The following is a 22574-nucleotide window of genomic DNA, read 5'->3' as shown; positions in this document are numbered from 1 at the left end:
TTACAGAAATACCTCTGTGTTTTTCTGAACAGGCCTTCAGAGATTTATTCTCTTTCATGAATTACGGTATGTCTACACTGGCTTATGCGAAGTTGTCCCGCCAGACAGACGCCAGCTCCAAACGTAAATCCATGTGACTGCGTTGTGTGCTCAGGATGAATCCAGCTTAACAAATCAGTCTGGATACTAAATCCTTTTTTGTTCATTTGCCTTGAGTGCCTTGAAATTTGGAAGAGCAGCTGAATGAGAAAGCATGGATGCTCAGAAGGGCATAACCTGGTCCCCTCATGCTCCAAACTCCAACACTCCTTTTTAATTTTTGTATTAGCTTGGCAAGGATGGAGGGAGAGCCATCCTTGCTCTGAATTTGTGCCTTGAGTCTACTTCCTTTTGTTCCTTCTCTCTTCCAGTAGGTAAGACCTTCAGTGTAAGATCTACAAAAACCTCATCAGCTTCGCTAAAAACGTGCCCTTCATTTTTAAGATTCTTCATGCCTAAAGGACAAGAGCTAAAGAGTGTCTGTTCATAAAGAATTGCCTATGACAAGATTATGAGGGACACTGTGACATGTAACCTTTGTCCCTATGAGCTGAGATGAATGATACAATACACGTCAGTATTCACCTAAAAATGGGGAAGACAACTCTTTGAATGTCTGCAAAATAGTGTTCTCCTTCAGATAAATCCCGTATCATCATAGCCTGAGTGCTGTCAAAAGCCATTGAGAATTTTGCTCTGAGACCCATAAAGCCATTCTTTCTCTTTTAAATCATTTCTTAACTCTTTTATGTAATGAATATGGAATACATTAAAAATACTAGACTTGTATTTAGCTCTCTTTTAAATCTATATATTCTACTCTAAGCATTCTATCCACATTTTTTGTTCAACAACTAGACATGTTCTAGTATATTCCTTTGGAAAACTAACTGTATTTGCATAGTGAACATATTTGTTCATTAAGTAAATGTAACACTTTTGGCTGGCCTTTCTTGGACAATTTTTTTTTTAAATGTTTCTTCCCTAAGTTTCTACTGCCTTTACTAGGTTAAAACAACAATTTTCTGCTGTCAAGCCTTTGAATACATATATATTTTAATCATGTAATTTTCCAGTTACACTATGACTTTTCTGAAACAGAAAGGAACAGAAACTGTACAACAGCTAGATTGTGCAAACGCAAAGTTAACTGGGCACATGTCCAATTATAAATCAAAGCCAAAACAAGGGGAATTTTGAAGAGGAAAGAATGCATGGGTCAAAGTGGAAAAAAGTCTCAGTCATGAGAAAATATTTTCTAGTTAAACTAAAATAGTTTTGATATTAAAATGATAATGAGGGCAAAACCCAGAAAGAATGAAAGCTGGTTTAATCAAGCAAGAAAACACAGAGTATTTCCCCTATTTCCTTCAGTGCTGATCAGTGAGGTAAAGATTGACTTTTCTGTAGACTGGGTCAAGGAGGGGGAATGAGAAAAGGGATGCTATTATTTGCTTTGCTTGCTAATATTAAATTATTGATTTACCAACTACAGCAGAAGCACTGCAGAAGAGCAATGTCTGCACGGCAGAATATATAGAAAAATAAGAAGTGAAGCTTTTTTGCTAAACCAGGAAATCAGTGAAATCTTTTTAATCACTGCTTCTCCTTTTTTGACAGGCCTGAGATGTATATCAGAAAATTCTCTTTCTGCTAATGAGTTGAACTATTCTGACAGTGACCCAGATCAGCATCCTCAAGGAGCATTAAGCAAACGGAGGTTTCAAAGCTGAGATGCATTCCTTTCTTGTCTTGTTACTGCCTCTTATTCTCTCTGTATCCATCCCGATAAGCATCAAACTGCAATTTGACAGCATTAGATACGGTAACTGGCTGGGCTGGCATACTCTGAAACCAGCACAGCCCTTTTGGCAAAACATTTTAGTACAAGCTGCCTGGAAGGTCCACTTCCAAAGCTGAGTCACTTCCCTGCTGCAGCATGCCAGACACAGCACTTGGGGAAAAAAACCCTAAGAATCTGATTTTGCATGTATCAGACAGAAAAAAGATGAGCCATTTGAACATCCCTGTGTTTGTCCAGCTATTTGGTTTAGTTTGACAGGCAAACACAAGCTCAGATCCTAATAGCTCAGTGGGACTCTGAGAGCATTTCCTTAGCATATGGTGGTGGAACAAAAGCTAGGAGACAATACCACCGCTGTGCTCTGCTTTATTGTTAGGGAGCACCCGAGCTCCCTCAACTTCTGAAAACAGAAATGGTCCAAAATGTTTGCTGGTAAAATGCTACTAGCTTCTGAAAATAGCTAGATTTTGAAAAGGGGCCTTTTTCTCATTAAAAATGGATACACTTTAAGATAAGGACAATCAATATCAAGTACTTTGTTTCTGAACAAAAAAGAAAACTGCATCTGGGCAAAAAGAGCTAAAAAGCCAGTCAAGCAGTACAGTGAGTAGCAAAACGGTTACTTGGATTAAGTGCCTATGTAAAAGCATATTAAGAATGCAGTCAAGGGAACTTCAAGTAGAAAGAAAAATGCTTTTTTCAACACTTTGCTCAGAGCTAGTATAGATGGGTGCGCGAAAACCCCATCAGAGCAAAAAATAGAATGTGAGGCATCGAAACAGAACTTTTTAGCAGAAAATAATAGGAAGTTGTGCTTACCTTAAAGTTGTGTGCTTTTTCATAGTTGAAGTGGTTGTCGTTTTGAGTTAAGGCTGCTCTTCTGACCAAGGAGGTGATCTGTGAATAGGCAAAGAGTTTCAGAGGTTGCCACAAAAGTGCCCCCTTGACTCCCACCTTCACCCCCAGGGCCATGGCCAGGAGCTCTTGGCGCTTCCTTCCTCGCTTCGACTTGTGAACAACGGCACAGTTTTTCTCATTTTCCAGCCACAGATCCTCCGAGAACATAGCGCTGGGATCCCAAATCTTTTCCCTGTCTTCCTCGGCGCCCGGGAGCCCGACTGTAGTCAGTACGGCACAGTTTGTCCAACTGCTTCTGATGTTAGACAGCAGATTTGAAGCAGCTGCAGCCCATTCTGCCGAGACCTCTGGCATGTGACTTGAATGGGCCGTCTTGTGGGACGGAAGGAGCTTCTGCATCTGAATAAGTAACGGCCTGTGCCGTGCGATTTCTTAAGGCAGATGTGTGCCTCGAACAATAGCCTGAATTCATACACTGAGCAACCTTCCCCCCCACCTCCCGGAGCAGTGGTCTCCAGCTAGGTGCTGCCAAAATACCAGCCAGGGCAGGGGGACGGCGTTACAGCTTCACGCCCAAACGCATTTCCAGGGACAGATCACTTCAACTCTGCAGCACGTTAAAAATGAGCAAACAAACAAAAAGCCCCAGGAAAGCCCACACAACTGAATCTGATGCTGCATCCAATTACACTCAGACTCAGAGACTTATCAGCCAGCAGTCTGCATGCCAGCAGATTAAGCCCTTAAAACCACGATGATTGTTTAATCTTACAGGGCTAAAAAATCTCTTTTTTTTTTTTTTTCTCCCCATATCCTGTGCAAGGGGAAAAATCCAGCAGCCCTCCAAGCATTAACAGCACTTTTATGCCATGTTTTAAACCACAGCATTTTGTCAGTGTGCGCTTGGTAGCACAGAGCTAGCTCACTGCCAGGGAAAGTTGAAAGCCCAGCTGGGAGGAGGCAGGTAGGAAGCCCCCGAGCCCCGTGCGGCACCTGAGCGAAGGTGGGGGAGCTTCACACAGATGTAGGAAGCCCATGTGTTTGCAGAATAGGGTCCACAAGGCAGCAAGAGCAGTCGTCCTTCACTCCAGTTACATGCATCTATAGATTCGGGGGAGGGAAGTGATTTCTAGTGAAAGCCCAGGGACAGGAGGGATCTGGACCCTGACCAGTCTGTGCTGCAGCTTGCAGCATTACTTTGGGCACCTGATTCTTTATGGGCAGGTATTTCCCCATCCCAGGACACAGAAAATGTGTGGCACTGAGCATCCCCTGGGAAGCACGTTCAGTGCCCCCTCCCCACCAGCTTCCCTCCTTCCAGCTCCCTTCCCCTGCTCCCTTAGTGAGTATGCCCATTCTCCACCCATAAGAGGAGGATAGGAGTTACCAGCAGAGCACCGGGAGATTTAATTCTTTAAGGTGTGTCTAATGCTCGAGATGCTGTGACAGAGCAAACCAGGGGGTTAACCAGCGGTACTGGGAAAAACTGCCTCTTTGAACTAGAGACACTAAAGACCACATCAGCCTTTTATAGTCTGCCCCACTCCAACTGACCCAGAAAATACGTGAAATTTAAGTATTTAATTCACTTATGTTAACTTGTGAAGTTGAACTTGCCTCTATTTTTTTTCAGTCTGCTTTTACCCCAGGCTGAAACATCAGAAGGTTCATCTAATTCACTTACTAAAACCTCCACCATATAGACTGCCTGCTCTTAGTAAAAGCGATGCTCTCCTGATTTGAAAGCCCGTGGGGACAGATGGTCAGCCATCAGTAACATCAGGCTGTGCAATTTCGGATAGTGCCCTACTTAGGGTTTTCAAGAAGTTGTGCAACCTGCAAAATCAGCTTCTCAGTTCTAAAACGATGCACTTACTTCTATGTATAGCATACTTAATTCCTTTATCTCCAGGTAACTCACAGCACCTCTTTTTACGTCCTCCCATACTCCAAAGCTTCTGCTCTCTGGTAGGGAGGACTTCCATGCAAGCCCACTGCTCCCCAAGCAGGTGCTCCCCACCCGGCCTTTCCCCAAAGCTCGGCACTGGTGACAACTGGCTGTGATGTATGTATGAACATTGCTCTGCCTGGAGGAAATCCCTGCTGCTCTTCCCGCTAGTGAGTCCCGATTTCTTCTAGCTCAGGACCTTTATCTGCTTTCCAGCAGATAAAGACAGACTATAGCTCCCCAGCTCGCTCTCCATGTACTCCAAGAGATGAGGAACACTGGTTTTAGGGACATCTCTGACCCCATCAGCGGCAATGGCTTCGGTTTGAGCCCGCACGGTGGAAACTTTGGAGCAGCTTGAAGTTCTTATCACATTCCAGTTTCTTTCCTCAGTACCATTTTAAATGTATTTACATTTATCTGGAACAAAACCCCCAAACTAGCTATGAGCTGTTAGACACCTCTGAAGCTACAGCATCTAAATCCCCATATACACATAAGCTACTTCTCTCTGACTTCCAGCATAACAGATCCAAAGTCAGAGAGTGGTCAGTTTCTTAATAATGCCCTAATATTTGCATTTATGTCACTAGACTGATAAAAATCCCATTATATAACTAATATTTTTTACATAACACGGCAGATTTGATACTCAAGCTACAGGCTTATGATGCTACGTCTTGGAATTTCTATTCATTAAACTATTTTTGGAACATCAGTGTCATCCTGGGATCAGACATACAGTACTATATTTAATGGAAACTCTGAGTGTTCACACAGAAGCATTAAACTTAATAGACTTGGAGGCGGACAACTCAACCAAACCAGTTCATATGACTAAGGCAGATCAGTATTTATTGTTTATCATATATGAAATTTTATTTATCCCCTACGCTGCCTTTTCTGCCTTGCTTGGGCCCTGTTTAGACAGTTGTTTAATGGGATCCCTTGCAAACACAGGATGTGTACAGAAGGCCAACACTGAGTGTGTCCTCTTAAGAAGCTTAATCATACAAAGCCCTGCGAGGTTTGGTGTCTAAAATGGTGCTGTAAAACTGAGGTGAGCTGGACCACATATATAACCCCTTCCCTCTCTAAATATAATGCAAACAGCAGCAGTGACAAATTCTCAGCAGCAACCAGTTCCAACGTACTGATACCACAGGCCAACCCCAGTGCTCTCTTTTACCCATCTTCTTTTTCTTAATGCAAAATTTACTGCACACGGTGTCAACTCATTTAAAGAGCATCTCTTGATCAAGTTAGCAAGTTAGCCTGCAGCTAAGGAGGAGAACGCCAGTGGCTAAAAATATTATTGCTGGTTGTCACCGAATATCTAAGCTAGTGAAGGCTGGAAAGCAAATATGGGTTGTCTGCGTTTTCAGACCGAAGGATTTCTGCATAACATATGATTTTAGTTTACTAGTCTCTCCGTAAAACACATGTACTGTATAGCAAATCGGGCATTTACAGCAAAATAAATGTCACTGAACCAGCATAATAAAATTAAAAAGGCGGGGGGAAGAGGGAGGACTCGGCTGTTGCGCCATTTCCAGCATGCCTTTGCAGATCGAGCTGAACCACACCATTGTCTCTCCCCGCAAACACTGGCATCTTGTTTGCTAACAAAGGCCTCAGGGATAGGAAAGAACAAATTTTAGCATGAAAAGCTTTTGGTTTTGTACATGTGGCATGATTTCTGTTGCAGTCGTGTGGGCAGCGCTGAGGACTCGCGGGAAGCAAGCGGCGGGGGAATTTCGCATGCCGCCCGGCTCCCCCGTGCCAGCTCTGGCGTGTCGGGAAGAGATGCTGCGGCAGCCATGGCTCCTCTCCCTCCGCCGCTGCCGTGCCCGTGCAGGCTGGCGGGGATGGGGTATAGAGCGGTGGGCCCTCGGATTGCCGCTCTACCTGCTAAAGGGCACAACTGTGGTGGGCAGAGGAGCAGCACAGGCATGTCTCTTCGGACGACACCGCAAGCGAAAGGGAGATTGCTCCGTGATGGGGAATTGTGACGAATCCACGACTGATCCCTAACTAAATACACTTAACACCGCACACAGATAAGAGTCATAGGTCAAAGAGGGGCCTGTTCCCTCGCATGCACAGCACACTCGGTAATCTGCCAGACACATTATGTTTGCTCAATTGCAAGCACTCTGTGGAGATGACACACGGTGCAGGAATCTTGCAGCTATTGGGTTTTTCTCCCATGGAGCCCTTCCCACTATGCGCTCAGGAGACAACACCAAAGCAGCTGGCTCTTAAGCAACACACAGGGCATGGAGGGGAAACGGTGGCAGAGACTAGTCAGCCGAAGGCCTCCGCCGTACCACAGTGCCGCCAGCCCGTGCCACGGCACCGGGAGCTGCCATTAAAAGGCTTCTGTGCTGCTGAAACAGTGGGAGGAAACAAGCTCCAGGCAGAAAACGTACCGAACACGAAGCAGAGCACAATGCCTGCGGAGTGGCACTTGCCAACCCCATCTTACAAAACCCACTTTCCTAAGAAACCCTCCCTTTGGCGGGAAGGCTCCCAACGTCAATTAGGTGAATAGAGACTGCAGAGGTGAGCGGGGCCGGGAGGCTCCACAAGACAAAGCTCGGGGTTAGGAAAGGAGTCAGACTGCACAGAAACAGGGCTGCCGCTGTTCCCTGGTTTATTTTTGAGGGGCACGCAATCTGCTTGCTCCCGGGGAATCAGAAATACACAAAAATATTAGTATTAATTGGCTGCTACCCTCCTCTGTTCAACAGAGCTCCAACTGCAACCATTGAGAGCTGCCCCCGAACGCAGGTCCGTCTGGACTCCTCAAGGGTGCCGCCTCGCCCGCCGAAAACCCAACAGTCTCTCACTTCTAGCACAAGACTTCCTTTCAGGTGAGCTGGAGCTCAGTAAACTGAACATTGGCATTAAAAAAACAAAGCACCACAGCTTTTTTCAAAGGATTAAGATATATCTATAGTTTTCCTTTTTAGTCCTCAGAGTTTCAACTTGCCTTTTTTTTTTTTTTTTAATAACAACCAGTCCCTCTGCAAATCATGAGTCTGCGGAGCTGTCAGCAATATGCTGGAAGTGTTTATGGCAGCAGATTATCTACACTGGGCTCCTATTCTGGAGAGCCTGGGTACACTTCCATCACCACTAATCCCACCTATCTTTTGAGGATAACCCACTTCAGAGCAAAAGGAACTGCTCATTTAGGAGGACGCCTGCAGTAAATGTCCTGAAGTAAAAATTATTAAAATTTTAACCTTTACACCTCTCCTAAACTAATATGACTGATTATTTATCAGCATCACAGTGACCAGTTGTCATTTATATGCACTTCTTTCTGACAGGGTATTTGATCCCCTCCCCTGCAGATAAAAGATATAATTTACCTACAGCAAATGGAAATATAATCTCCCTTAAACTTCAGATCCCCTTCCTAAATCCTTCTCAAACAGATTTTTCTGTACACATCATGATTATTTTTCTCAAAACAATGTAGTGAACCAAACAATACAACAGCCAAAGGTGGAATGCTGTAGAATCAGGAAGGCACTAGCAAGACTATTATTAAAAATAATAGTTGCTGCAAGCCTCTTGTAGAATATTAATATAATAAACTATTGTGTATTTTGGAACAACAACTAGAGGTTACATCAAGTGGTATGCAATTACATAGTCATCTCCAATTAAAATCTAATGGGTGGACTAAAACCTTTTATGTTGTCAGGCAATTGTATCACTTAATGCATTAAGCTGCGTATTTCATGTCCGCCGTTGTATTTAATATGTCTAAAATAGTATTTTGACTTCTCATTTTTGTAAACTGTAGTAAATATGCATTGTATTACAAATACATTGTTGATATCAAGGAAGAAAGAGTCCAAAAATAAGGACAGGATCTAGGTATAGGGTGAACTAATTCAGTGATTCCCCCAAATAACCCTGTAGAGATTAACAGCAGGTCTAGCCTATTTACTGCCTCGACTTCCTTTCCTCCCACTCTCTCCTTTATCCTTCCCAATCAATCTCCATACTTGTCAAGGTTATTAATGACGTCTTCCTGGCCAAGTTCATGAGCCTCTCCTCTGTGCTTAATATTCATGACCCAAACGGTAGCAGAGGGATGGAAAGGCAGGGGCGTGAGGGCTGAGCAGGGCCGATGAGAGCAGAACCGGCCACCGCTGCCACTGCTGCCGCCACGGAGGACGAGGAGCACCAGGTCCCCCACGGTGGGGCTGGCAGGAGCCACTTCATCTGCACGTAGGGCTTTCTCAGGGAACCTGCACTGAATTTGTTTCTGAATTACTTCTTGTTCTCTGTGTGGACACGACACGCGTGATTGACTGAATTTGACTGACTGCAATGTACGTGAATGAGTACTGTTACCACACCTATAAATTAAAGTGTATCTATGATAACATCTGGTCTGTAGACAAACCAAAGTTCAAACATAGTATTTATCCTGGTATTTGTAAAAAATCTGCAGTGATCCCATTATGCTGTCAATGATGTTGGTTTTGTTGACAACAAAACTAACAGAGTATTTTTCTAACAAATAGACATTTAAGGATTGGATGGATGGATGGATGGATGGGAGGTGTCTAATCTAGAACAGTAATCTGGTCTCTGTAACCAAAGGAGAAAACCAGAAACCTCCAGACAGTGATTCATCCTCTTCTATGACAGACCAAGTTTAAAATGGGTCTTTGCAGCTCATTTATGGATCATATAAGGAAATTAGATGACTCAGGTAGAAACTAATAGCTTACTTAAAGATATTAAAAAGTAGGTAAGATTAATCTCTCTCTGAACTCTTTCCTATTTGTATTTTTCTAGTATCCAATTTTAGAATAAATTAAATAAGAAATAATTTATTTTATCAGCCTCAACCATATCTATAAGTAATTATAGAATAATAACAACTGTACTTTGTTTTGGTTATCAATACTTCCCATACTTTAGACCTAGGTAAGACTCATGCTCTGGAAACATGGAATACCCCGTTTACTGTATCATTTGTTACACAGCTACATGCACCTTTATAGGTTTATCGGGGCTCATTGGACGAACTTTTGCAAGAAGTATAACTATAGAGGAACCAGTCTGTATTTAATACAAATTTCTGATGCTGACTATGTAAGTAGCCAGTATTTTGACATTTCACCCACAGAGGAAATAGCCTAGCAACATAATGAACTTAATATGATATACAATGGCCTCTCTGAATTAAAAGGGAAGTGACTCATGCTCTCTGCAAGATATGGGACTATTAGTCAAGAGACAGGGATTTAAAAAAATATCGTAAACATTATAATTTTTATCCAGACCCCAGTGGATGCTGGCTCAGCACCATGTAAGCTCTACATGTATATGACCCGTTCATCTTTTTACGGTTTCACTGTGAAACTCTTGCTTTCTGAAGAAACAGCACTTTATTTAGGAAAGCCAGCTTGCCATTGATTAAAACCGTCATTGCCCTGCAAGGAGACTGCAGAGCTTGAACTAGAGCCAAACCTGCTGAGCTACCACAATGAAGTGGAGAAGTTAACGTGCTTACTTCCCGGTCTGAGGAGAGAGAGAGGAAGGCAAGAACGTCCCCTCTGAGAAAGGTGACGCCTGCGAGCACAGCGCAGTGCCCTTGAAGGGATGGGAAAGGGGCTAGAGGCACCGTAAGCGCAGCAGTCCTGCCCTCGGGGCCCTTTTGGCTTGCTTGTGTGGGGTTATCATTAACTATAACTGCTTCTGCATTGAAGGAGCTGGTTGGGTGCCACGCTCAATCACAGGGTTAAATTGAGGACCATGTTTTGTGAGACTGCATTAAGTCTGTTTAATGTCAGGACATCAAATGAATGAGCTTGATAAGAAATCCCAGGGCTATACAGCTGCTGCGTTGTATAGCTGGTGGGCGTAAGGCCTGGATGTTTGACTGTGTGCCTCATCACACCCCCAAACACATACATAGGACAGTACACAAACACTTACCTCCACGCTTCTGGGATAATTCTCATTTCTGTGTCTCAAGCACTACTATGCCCTACAGGCAGGTGTTACCTCAAAGCAATACAGTAACCGGCTATCTGCTCCGTACACAGTAAAACTTAACACAACAAAAATAAATGCAATACAAGAAATAAAATACAAAAAGTTCTTCTGTTTCTCACTTTGAGTTCTGATACTATATGCTAGTGGGAGTAAACTTCTCTCGGAGTAAGACCAATGCAGCCTTGCAGCATACGCTCTAGGCTGAATCTTATGGACCACAGTCAGAGCTTCTGTTCACATAGAGAGGCAAAAGTCCACCCCTCCTGGGATTATGACAAAACATGGAGGAAAACAGGCTTCAGGAAGGTTTCCCAGAAACCACGGAGTCAGACAGCAATGGCATTTATGTTTGGAGCCACTAACCACTTGGCAGAGCCAGCTGATCTCTGGAGGGGCTGTAAAGCAATGCTGAGAGAGCTGCCAGAATCTAAAGTATGCTGTGGCAGTCTTGGGAACCAACAGCAGCGCCATAGGTTTTGCCCGAGCTCAAGACAGCTTAAAACAAGAGACTTTAATGCGGGTTAAAGAAGAGATTTCTGTAAGTGAAAGAGAGCAAGTAACATGTGAACCCGTGATGCATGAACTGGTGATCATTGTCTAAAAAAATGGCAATCTATAAAATTGTTCCTGGACAGTAAGAGTTCAGGAGTGGATTCTCAATGGTGTGATGCTCTGTTCACTTAGCGCTCACAGGGACATGGGGATGATAAACAATTTGCAGGGAGGACAGTGCCAATACCAGCATCAAACAGCAAACAGGATTTTTCTCTAGTTTTGGCAGTTTCTGGGTGGTGTGAAGGAACTCTAAAGCTTCAGTCTCAAACTTATAAACAGCATGACCGAGTTACACTGCTGCTCAGCAGTCATGACACCTTCAGGTAAACTACACAATACAAAGACCTAGAAATGTAGTCATGTGTTTTCCATCATTAGTAATATTTCTGTCCCCTTTTACTGCAGCATCTTGTGACTTCTTCCGCTAAAAATGCATAAACTAGGTAGACAATCTATGGTGAAAGGAATTATTCATGCCATTTAGGACACAAAGTAGGCAATTAGCAAATAAGAACAAAACACATTTTCAGGTTGAAGCAGTACTTTTTAACAAGCCTTTACCAAAAAAAGAGGAGAAATGTTAGTTTTATAAAAATGCTCTGCTTTATGACTGTGAACTTCTATTTCAGTATCCTCTATGAATTGCATGGCAAAAAAAAAAAAAAAAAAAAAAGAGGGCAATAGGGAACCATCTTCTGCATTCATAAGTGGAACTGTGGCATGGAAGGGATCACTGGTTTTGGTGCTGGACCAGCCATGGCTGTCTTACAACTCATCTGAGCTCAGCTGTATATACATGAATGCCCCCGTGTCCCAGGACATGTTCTCCTGAGGTGGGAGCACATGGTGTTTACAGTTTACCCATTTGTGAAATATGTGCTTCTGTCCCATCAAGCTTCAAGGAATGTCACCCTGGTCATGAGAGACAGGGTCAAATCCTGGACTGTCTTCCCAAAAGAAGTGGTAAGGCTGTATGACCCCTGGTGTATCTCTGACTAATGGCTCCAAAATGTGTGTTTGCTTAGAAACAGAGCAGGAATCCATGCAGACAAAAGTGATGTGGGGTTAAAGAAAAGATAGGAGGCTCTGCATTCAGCTGTGATCACTTATTTATTTCGCTATATGCATGAGCTTTACCCCATATATTACATTGCCGCTTGGTATGTAATAAAGGTTCCTATAGCTTAAACCTGTATCAGCTTCTGTTCTCCTTATGGACACAGCACAGAAAGAGAATAGTTGGGATAGGACTAGCACCACTTGTTGAAAAGTAGAAAGCTGCCTGCAGGAATGGGCTATTTCATCCTGTAGAGTATGTACCTTCCTTGAGTTCCTTCCAGCTCTCCCTGCAGAAAAAGCAGCTCAATGCATAACCAACTTCTCCTGCGTGCAGCTTCTGAGCAGCCCTCGGCCCTCGCTCAGCTTCCCTTTTCCCACAAAGCAGCAAGGGAACTACCGTGTGCTGCAGCCTGCACACAAAAAGCATGGTTCACTGTGCTGTTATAAGGGAGTGTTCTAGGATATGCAAACCACTTGAGATCACACACTTTGAACTTGTATAAAGTACCAGAATGTAACCAAGTTGTTTTATTTTCCCTTCGAAAGAATTGTTTTGTGTCATGTTTGCTTTGCCTGCTGCTTGAAGCTGGTTTTGTTACTCCTTTACTCTGTGGGTAAGTAGCGGTGTGGCTCCCCTTGAAAACACATACGCATTCCCATGGCCACTGGAAAAAAACTCAGACAAAGACGGACCCCACTTCTCCGCTAGAGAATGAACACATAAAGGCCGCATAATCCTAGCTTTATTTTACCGTACAGCGTGGCATCAGGTGTCATTTGACCCTGATATCCTTATAGCTCCCTGCGACCTGCAGCCCGCTGCCCTCTGGTATGAAGCAGTGGCTTTTGTTCCTGATGGCACACCATGCACAGCTGCTTCCGCCATTGTTCGCAGGGGGACAGATGGCTGCACTCAGCACAAAAAAGAGATTAAAAAAGAACGGGGGGAATGACATCACTACCCAGCTTGGGATTTAATTCACAGGACCTGTGGGGCTACCACCAGCATGAACTCAAACTGCAGCTGACTAAGCCCACGGAAAGGGAAAAGTTTGTATTTTGCAGAACAAAAGAAGTTTCTTTCAAAATATGTAGTTGCCATCACTCTAATATTTATATTCTTTTACAGCTGTTTAGCTAATCTGTATAGATACCATCCTATCATCAGCAGCACTTTTAAAGTACTCAAAAAGCAACACTGATACTGTATCCTACCTCTATGCATGCCCATACTTCAACTACAGTAACTTACTTTACAGCTTATTTATTTTGTTTCACTTGTGATCAGGTGTTCATAAGAAATGGCTGGTGAAACACCAAACAGAATAAATGAGTTTCACCAGCAGGACCAATCTTGCTAAGACATTTTGTAGGTAAAGGGTTTAACCCACATCTCATAGTCCTACTTAAGTCAATGGAACTAAATACCACAAAACTTTAGTTCTGGAAGTAGTTAGCTCTGTAGTCACTTTTCTGCCTTGAGTTCAGCACCAGATCTATGAAATCATGCTGAATTCTGCCCTTTCTCATCACTGGACACCAAAGGATGGCAGCCATTGCGGTACTCCAGGATGAACTCTCTTGGGAACTATGAATACCTTCAAAGGACTGTGTATACAGTGATCTTGTCCAGCTAAAGTACTTTCTGCAGTTTACCTAGCTAGTATTTATCTGAATTTATATACTATCTTAAGTACATTACCTGATTACTGTTTGGGACAGGGGAATTTGGCCTCTGTATATGTGTGGTACTTGGTGCCATCATGGTTTTCTGCAGAGCACAGATTTTTGCTTTGCAACAGATGACGTTCCTAGCAAAACCATGCAAAAATCATGAAATGAAAGTTCTGAAATGGAAGTACTAGTAAGATCTTTCCAAAGTGTTAACCTCCATGAAAAAGGTTAGCAGTATACATAAGGCACAGTATACATAGTAAGTATCATGGATATACATTACATCATCAGCAATCAGAGCAGGATTTCTGAATTTTGCTTCTTCTAACACTGTTGACCACACAGTCTAGGTGAAAATAATTAAATATTTCTGTGCTTCCATTTTTCCAGCTGTAAATGTGACATAATACAAGCCTGCCTATGATCCTGGGGCTTCTCTAAGATGTAATTCATACTCATGAGCCTCTGTTAGGGTGTATGGGGAATAGCATAAACGAAGTACAATTTTATAAGGAATACTGATAGTTTGGTAAAATTTGTAAAATTCCGCAAACATTTTTTTAAGAAATGAAACTCAAACAGGCACACGTTGATGTTCATTTTGATCCACTGTGTTTAGTGGATTGTTACATTTAAGTGATGTTACTGCTTTTAGGGATGTCCCATTGAAGATGCTCGTCAACGTGGCCATGTAGCTACTACCACCCTCTTTATATTACTAGACATTGCCAAAAGGACCAGAAATGATTTTTTTAAACTGTTTTATTTCACCCTTCCTGTTAAAAAACTGACAGGCACTAGACGTGCAGGAATGCCGCCATGTGAAGACGAAACCATTCCACAAAGAATAAAAAGCTCCTTCAAGGTGGGTCTTTTTCCCTGAAAGGAGAAAAAGGAAAATATCGAGCACCTTCTGTCTCCTCAGAGACAACTGGGAGTACAACACATGGGCATTACTGAGATCAAGAAAGCCCCCAGCATCTTCTATCACTGAAGCAATTTCTTCTGTCCTTGGGTGACTGGGAATAGCAGAGACACGCTCCTCCACACAGCCCGAGCTGGGGCTGGGACCCATCACCAAACAGTGCCCCACCACAGCTCCTGCCCCAACCTCAGCAGCTGAACCAGGCTCAGACCTGAGGATGGTTTTACTCCTAGACACAGACCAGCATCCGTGGGAGACGTCACTGTCTATTTGTGGTTTTGCGTGAACAACCAAGCTGAGCCCTTTTCTTCTTGCATCTAACCACACAGAGTAAGGTTCAAATTATCCCCTCAGGCACAGCTGTACAAACCAGCTCTATCTGGGAGACTTCTGGAGCAAACCCATGGATTTACACAGCTGCCACCAGCGGACAGAAACATAGAAAACCATGATGCTGATGAGACAGGAGACGTAACAGCTCCCATCAAATGTGCTCTGAGTTTTACTGTCTCAGCAATGCTGATGGCAGCACCAGCATATACCGGAAGGGCTCGAACTAACAATGTGCTGCACATCTTCCACTGCCACAAATTCACTGAAGGCATTCAGCACACCATAGAGGTAGAGCAGAGGTTATGATCAAAAAGAGGAAGGACTCATTTGCTTCATAAAGTACCATCATTTTTTACTTTGCTAATCTGAAGAGTAGAACAGCGTATCAGTCAGTATGTTTGAACTCGAGGGGGGTGGGGGGGGATTTTTCAGGGAAACATTTTTTGTTGCAGAAAACATAACTCATCAGACAGGAACTTTGCACAGGGAAGTTCTGACCAAGACCCAGATTCCATTTTTTTTAAACTGTGGAAACATTTAAGTTTGAAATATTTTAAAAAGCAATTTTGTTTCCAGTTTGAAACACTTTGTTAAAAACAGTTAATAAAACATTAAAAATAGATTGACTGAAACTGTTCCACCTAACTCAAACCTTTTTCTGCCTTTTATCCTGCTTCCTCAGTGCTCCGTCATGAAAAGCTGAGTGTTTTACTTTTATCACAGTTCAGAACAAAGTAAAAACAAAAGTGCAGAAATTGCCCATGACTGTTATAACCCTCCACTATGGTGCTTTGATAAAATGCTACTTTCAAAGGCAATCCTCTACCGACGACTGCCAAGCAAAGTTGTATTCCCCTGTACGAGCTTAATACAGAGACACAGGGGCTTTGCATTCGTTTTCCTTCTGTTAATCAGTTGTTCCCCAGGGCTCTTTTAATCTGCAGTGACAGCCTCAGTCCTGCCGAGAATGCCTTTTCTGCTACTAAAACAAAAGGCACATCTCTAAATACGTTATAATGTCAAGCAGAAAAGAATCTTATTCTCCTGGTTGAAGAAAGCAGTAACAAAAGACTGATGTCTTAGCAGGCTGATGTGAATCACGGCCATCTTCTGCTTTCATTTTTGCTCTCTCGGGACTTCAACTGAAAGACAGACTTAATCTAGCCAGCACGGGAAGAAAGAGCCGTGCCACAGCCATGCCCTTGTAAAGGCCGATCGATGAGAAGCACCCCTGAAGGAATGCCTTAGAAAGACTCCCAGCTGTTTGTAAAGTATCGCACTTCAGCCCCGGTGGAGGGGGACAGACATACTTAATATAGAAGGCATTAATGAAGGATTTACTCAGCCAGGAGCAGACAATGCAGCATTTTAAACCTCATGTTTACACAAACTAGTCAAAGACTTGCCAAAGCACAAGACAACAACTAAAATCAGACTTCACGGCACTAAAAGAAAACCATAGCTCCACACGTCTTTTTGGGTGGTACATTTTCACACTGCACTAATTGCCTCCATTTATATTAACTTAACTTCCAAATCAGACAAAACTTTAATTTTTTTTTAATTGCAACATTAAGAATAACTGCTCTTTGGCTCTACATTTGGAAAAACAGGCCAAGCACTGTATTGTCCATTCAGACAAAGTAAGTTAATTTATCACTTAAATGCATTTTTCACTTCATTCTAAAATAATCTAATTTGCTTTAAGAAGTTTAACAAGTTGGTTTACTACTGCTGTAATACAGGGAGATTTCATTAAATGAACTGCCATCTTCTATCAGCATCATCATGATTACATCCTGCCCTTGTTTTATTTTAATTTATAGCATTTTTTTGCAACTTGCCAACATGGGTTCTTAGTAATTTAACAGAAGTACAAGACTGGCATGGAAAGCAAGCCAGTTGCTTCCGCTTCCCCTGTGCTCCATATTTCATTCGCACCCCAGTTTCACAGCCTTCAGTGCTACAGGGCACCAGACCTGGAGACTTTCCTGATGTGTAGGATGAGGTCTTCCCAACTAGGGGCTTTTTGCTTTCTTACTAATCTTCTTCATTAACTTCAGCAGTGGCCAAATAATGCAAAGAGAAAGGTTATCGCTACAGGCACCAGTTCACAAATCACCTCAAGCTTTATAGGTCAAACCTCAACATCCTAAATTTGTTTGCAAACAGGCAAAACATGCCTTACAATACACGTACCACTTGCTCTGCAATGCACGAGCTACCAAAGAGGCTGTTGCTCTAACACCGATTGCCAGCTTAGTTTTTTTTTTCCAAAAGCAGCCAGTAGCAGCAATGGGACAGATTCTGGTAGCAACAAATGTGCCTAAAGGAAACCACTGCAATCCCCAGGTAGATGCAGATTAAAAAAAGAAAAAAAAAAGCGCCCTTACTACATACTACTGCCTATACATGCCAAAGGGCAGTGGAGGGTGTAGCAATACCCCCAGCTGCAGGCTCTAGTAACACACGCCAGGCAAACACCCAGACTTCAAAGAGCAGCTGTAATCCCCAACAGACTTTCAGGATGCTTCATCACATCACCCAGATTCAGCTCCAAGTTACCTAGACCTTGCCTGTGCCACTGACTTCCACATCGCTGCCTCTATCCACGCGATGCAAATCAACCCGGTGTTGGCAAGATAAAGCCCTGCACCTCTGTACCGCTGCAGCTGCGTGAGGGGCAGAGGCAAAGGGGAACATCTGTCCCAAGGAGCCCCTGGGACAAAGAACCAACACCTGGAAGTGAACAAGCGGCGTCTCTCAGCTAACAACAAAGCTACTAAAAAGCAATTTTAGCTGTTCCCCCAGCTGTTTACACTGATCAGTGATGGTCCCAGCAGTGTGAAAAACATACATGTTTACTGATAAGGGGAAGAGTTAGGAACTGTCCAGGTACCAGCTCTCTACACCCAGCCAGTAAGGACCAGGTACCAAGTTTTGGCACATCATGTGCAAAGGAAAGGGATGGGGGAGACATCACCTCTTAAAAACTGTAGCCGGTGCTTAGCACCAAATGAGATCAGAAGGGCCTTGGAGATCAATCAGGGATAATGAGATTAACTCCTTGGTTTCACAGGGACCAACGTCATGGGTAGTTTATGCTACAGGTGAGAAAGAATGGTGGAAATTGTGGCAGATTTTTCCCTATCAGAAAAACATCAGCTGGGCAATCAGAAAGCTCTCCTGAGCAGCCAGAGCAATCTGTCTAAAGCACTCCTCCTCCAAAAGTAGAATGTCAAAGACAATTTACTACTGCGGTACTTCTGTTTCTTATTTTTGAATGATAAAAAAGTTCCACTTGAAAGGAAGAATTCAGTGAATCTTCAGCTGAGACTCTTCCATAGTTCGACACCAGCTCTAAGCAGGGATCTCCGCCATCTCATTGACAGACTTTTATCCTGTATATTTTTCACCTTCTGCTTCCTGTCCTTGTGTAATTACCTGTCTCATGTTAGAAGTGGGCCATTCATCCTAGTGAACACATTTGGGCCACTATTTTCAATGCAGTTTTATGTACGCTATCCATACTATCGATATTCCCATCCTTTCCTGCTCATGTTCAGCTGAGCTGAGCTGACTCTGGTCCCATAACCTCATGAAGCATCAAATGAGAAAAATACTTACTAAGCTAATTCATTTTTATTCTCTAAGATGTCTGGAATCACTAATACACATTAACTCCTTGCCTAGAGAAACTTTTTTTTTTAGAAAAACTGAAATGTCCTCTATGTTAGCTACATGGTAATTCATGTAGTGAATTGAATGATCAGACACTCTGGATTTACAGAAGTACTCTGCGGTATGCTTTAGCAATTCTGCAGTTTACAGCGATTTATATTTGCAGAAGCCCTTTAGGATTCAAGGGCTTTTTAAATGGCAGGGTCACAGAGTAAGAAGAATTTTCCTTTGTTTGGTAAATCTGTACAGTCTCACTATTTACTGTTAACAGGAAATGTCATCATATTTATCATCAGCAAATCTTCTGAAGTCTGCAAAGTATCAACTAGCTGCATGGCTAATTTATAAAACTCATTACTATTTTAAATTGTTACTGTGTGCTAAACAACCCATAATGGAGAACATTGACTTTGACACCTAATTTCCCTGTGTTCATACTTGGGTGCAACTCCAATTGACCGAACAGACTCTTTTTTCAGTAGTGTTTATTATTTGCATTGCAATAGTGCACAGGAGCTTGAGCCTTCAGCCAGGTCAAGCCAACAGCGATGCTGTACAAACACGGAGTAAGAGACCATTCCCTGCCCTGAAGAGCTTACAGTCTAGAAAGCTGCCCCACCTTCATAACAAGGACTTCTTTTTGCACAAGAAAAAATGTGAAATGGAACATAACCACAACAAAGACATTCATTTTTAAGCTTGTGAAGAAGAGTTTGCAAATATTGCAGTAAGTACCCAACAATAGGTTACCAGAGTTTTAAAAAAGTGCACTATATGTAATACCCCAGGTAGTAAAGCTCCTGTCCTTTGGTTAAGTGCTGAATCAGTGATTAACACGCAAATGAAGAGGAGGAGGGAAGTAGAAACCCCCTTCCAATTCACAGGTTTTTCTCCTCGCTGTCCCTGTTTTGCTCAGAATAACCAGATCCCTTATTCCTTCAGAGAATAAATCGGCACAAGTTCGAGAGAAATGTGTACAACAAAGGCCAGACAATTTATTCAAAATTTATAATAATCTAGAGCTCCCCTTGCATGTTATCATGGGATGTAGATTATTTTACAACCCGATACTCCATTTTCTAATTCCTAACAAACTTTAATCTGCCTGAGAACCAACACTTGCTATTGCAAAAGTCAGCAGTCCGCAACACATTCACAACTAAAATATTAGGAGAACATCTACTGAAAAATTACAAGTATTCTAGTTCAAAATGAGCCTCTCTTAGACTTTCCATTAAAATACATCTTTCAAATAACTTCCTAAGTTTATAAATAGACTGCAAACTAAAACATTTAGGAGCCAAGAAATACCGAAGTTAAGAACTATCTGAAGAATTCCAGCACTGCCCTTCTGGGCACAACACGAATCTACCTACTTACAGACAACATATTTTGTCTAATTTTGTGTGTGTGTGTGTATATATATAGATACATGCACATATATATGTATGTATGTATTCATAGAGTCTGTCATGGACATAATAGGAAAGAGGCAAATATTAAGAGAAGGGTATTGTGGATTAACATGATGATTTATCACAGAATGTGTGTGGACTAGACTTGGCTGAAAAACAAGGGGTTTGTTCTGTGTAAAACTTCTTGTCTTTTTTCCAAAATTTTGAACCCCAGGGGAAACAGCATTTGGTGAAAGGAGTTTTCTGGCAAAAATGACACTGTTTCAGGTCTGCTGTGTCTGGGGAAGATCTGCCAGCCAGCCAGGGGACTGTGTTTCGGGTTCTCAGCTTAATGGCAGACTGCCTAAGGCCTGGGAATCATTAACTTCCAACATAATTAGCCAATCTATCAGGCAGATTACACCAAGGCTGAGGACACCCAAAGAAATCCAGGGAAGTACTGAGGTGTGAGTGCTGAGGATGGAGGTGTGATGTGTGAATACATATGGTCACTTGGACCCAGTAAAATATTTTTTTCTTTTTAATGAAACATTTCAGGCTCAAACCTACATTTTCTGAAAAATAAAAAGGAAAAAAACTAGGTGTTGCTGGAAAACTTCCAAATATCTCTAACCTGGACTCCTGCCGAAGGAGATAGACTGTGCTTACTGGAAGAACCAGGACTAATTTAATGAGCAGTGGGTCTACTTTTTCAGCAGTGAAGATAAAAATAAATATTGAGCAGCTGCCTACTTCACTATGCAGCAGCCACAGGCTTTAATCCATTTGATAGACCATAAATCTGCACAGAAACCAAAGAACGGTGGGAGTATTTCATATTTATGAATCTATTATAGTCACGTAATATAACATTACACTATTTGTCTTTAGTACATCTGCATATGTATATATCTTTTAATATGCTATGCACACACTATATATATGCATATAATATGCACATCAATATGGAAGCATTTCTATATCTAAATTTAATTAGTTGGCCATATTTGAAAAAATGTATTACAGGCAACAGAAAGAGTATGCACGTCAAGTGGAGCCATGCGCAGTAAACACCACCCTCACGTACCCAAAGTCTGTCTCTAAACCAGACGTAATTGTGCTAAATTGTGTACTGGTAAAATACAACTATGAGGATGTTTCATCAGAAATATACAAATATTTAGACTTTTGGAATCACAATTTTGCATCTACAGTCCCACATGACTGCATTTTGTAGTAGTGGATATACAGGGAAAAAGTACAGCAGTTAGAAAGATTGAACACATTTTTTCATACGGATCTAAGTTCATAGCCAAATCAAAGTAGGAAAGCTTTTATTCTCAGCAAAAAGTGCCACCTGTTCTTCTTCCTGCGTACCTTTCAAATGTTATTGTTGAAAAAAAGATTGTGCTAGGAAGTATACTATTAAAATAGCTTTCTATCTTGAGCAGCTGTGTACATTTACTGTCAACGAGTGTGTTCAGTAAATAAGAACCTGAGCTGTCTACCAAAGGAAGATAAATCATCTTTCCCTAAAATGATACCAGCAATTAGCAGAATTTATTAGAGCTAGCATCCCTTCTCAGCTATCAGGGAAGAGTAGTGCCTTACATCATTTAAAATGCTAATGAGGATGTGCATTTTCTTCTCTCATGTAGACTTTGCAAGAGACTTCCTTGCTTTATCATCTTCAGGGTGAAGGTACTTTCACGCCGTTTGTTTAGGATCAAACCTGGAGCACCCACCAGAGGCTCTGCATGACACAGGTTGTAGCTGCTTGCCTCCTTGGTGGGGACGGGATGCTCAGAGCACCCAGCATCGGTGCTGAGCTCCCTGCGATTCCCTTCTCCCCAGTGCTTCTCCATCAGCACCAGGAACTTCGCTTCTCCCATTTCCTTCTACAATACAAATTTGGCAGGCTACACAAATATCTACTTGGCCAAGTTTCTGAGATGGCTATATTTTTTGAGGGTGAACTTGAAGAAGAAGAACCAGGCAAGATTGATCTGTGAACCTCTTCTTTTTCATTTTTTTTTCTTAAAATATCATTCCAGCTGCAGGCCATGCTTAGATTCTGCTGTGGATCACCTACCACATTTCTAGTTTTTGTAAAACAAGAGCTGTCACAGCCAGGCATGCAAGATAAATTGTTACAAGTAATAGATAAATAAGTACAGCCCAGAGAGATTCATTTTACGCTACTTCAGGCAAACCCCTATTGATTGCAAGTTTCTAGGAAAAGTAACTCACTTCCTTACTTGTCTGTAAAGT

General features: G+C 42.3%; 1 protein-coding gene across 7 annotated transcripts in view; it reads right to left on the bottom strand.

Annotated features, from left to right (window-relative positions):
* CHN2 (chimerin 2) overlaps positions 1-22574 on the bottom strand; it is a 172864-nt gene that overhangs the window by 22731 nt on the left and 127559 nt on the right. For 4 of the 7 annotated variants that reach the window (XM_009485802.2, XM_009485803.2, XM_009485805.2 and 1 more), the window contains exon 1: positions 2663-2908. In XM_009485802.2, coding sequence (XP_009484077.2) covers positions 2663-2908 — 246 coding nt within the window. Of the gene's footprint in view, positions 1-2662; positions 2909-22574 lie in introns of those variants that run through there. The other 3 variants (XM_009485804.2, XM_009485806.2, XM_075728238.1) reach the window with 2 other exon arrangements.

Source organism: Pelecanus crispus, chromosome 2 (genome assembly GCF_030463565.1).
Source record: "Pelecanus crispus isolate bPelCri1 chromosome 2, bPelCri1.pri, whole genome shotgun sequence".
NCBI lineage: Eukaryota > Metazoa > Chordata > Aves > Pelecaniformes > Pelecanidae > Pelecanus > Pelecanus crispus.
This window is presented reverse-complemented; position numbering and strand designations above follow the sequence as displayed.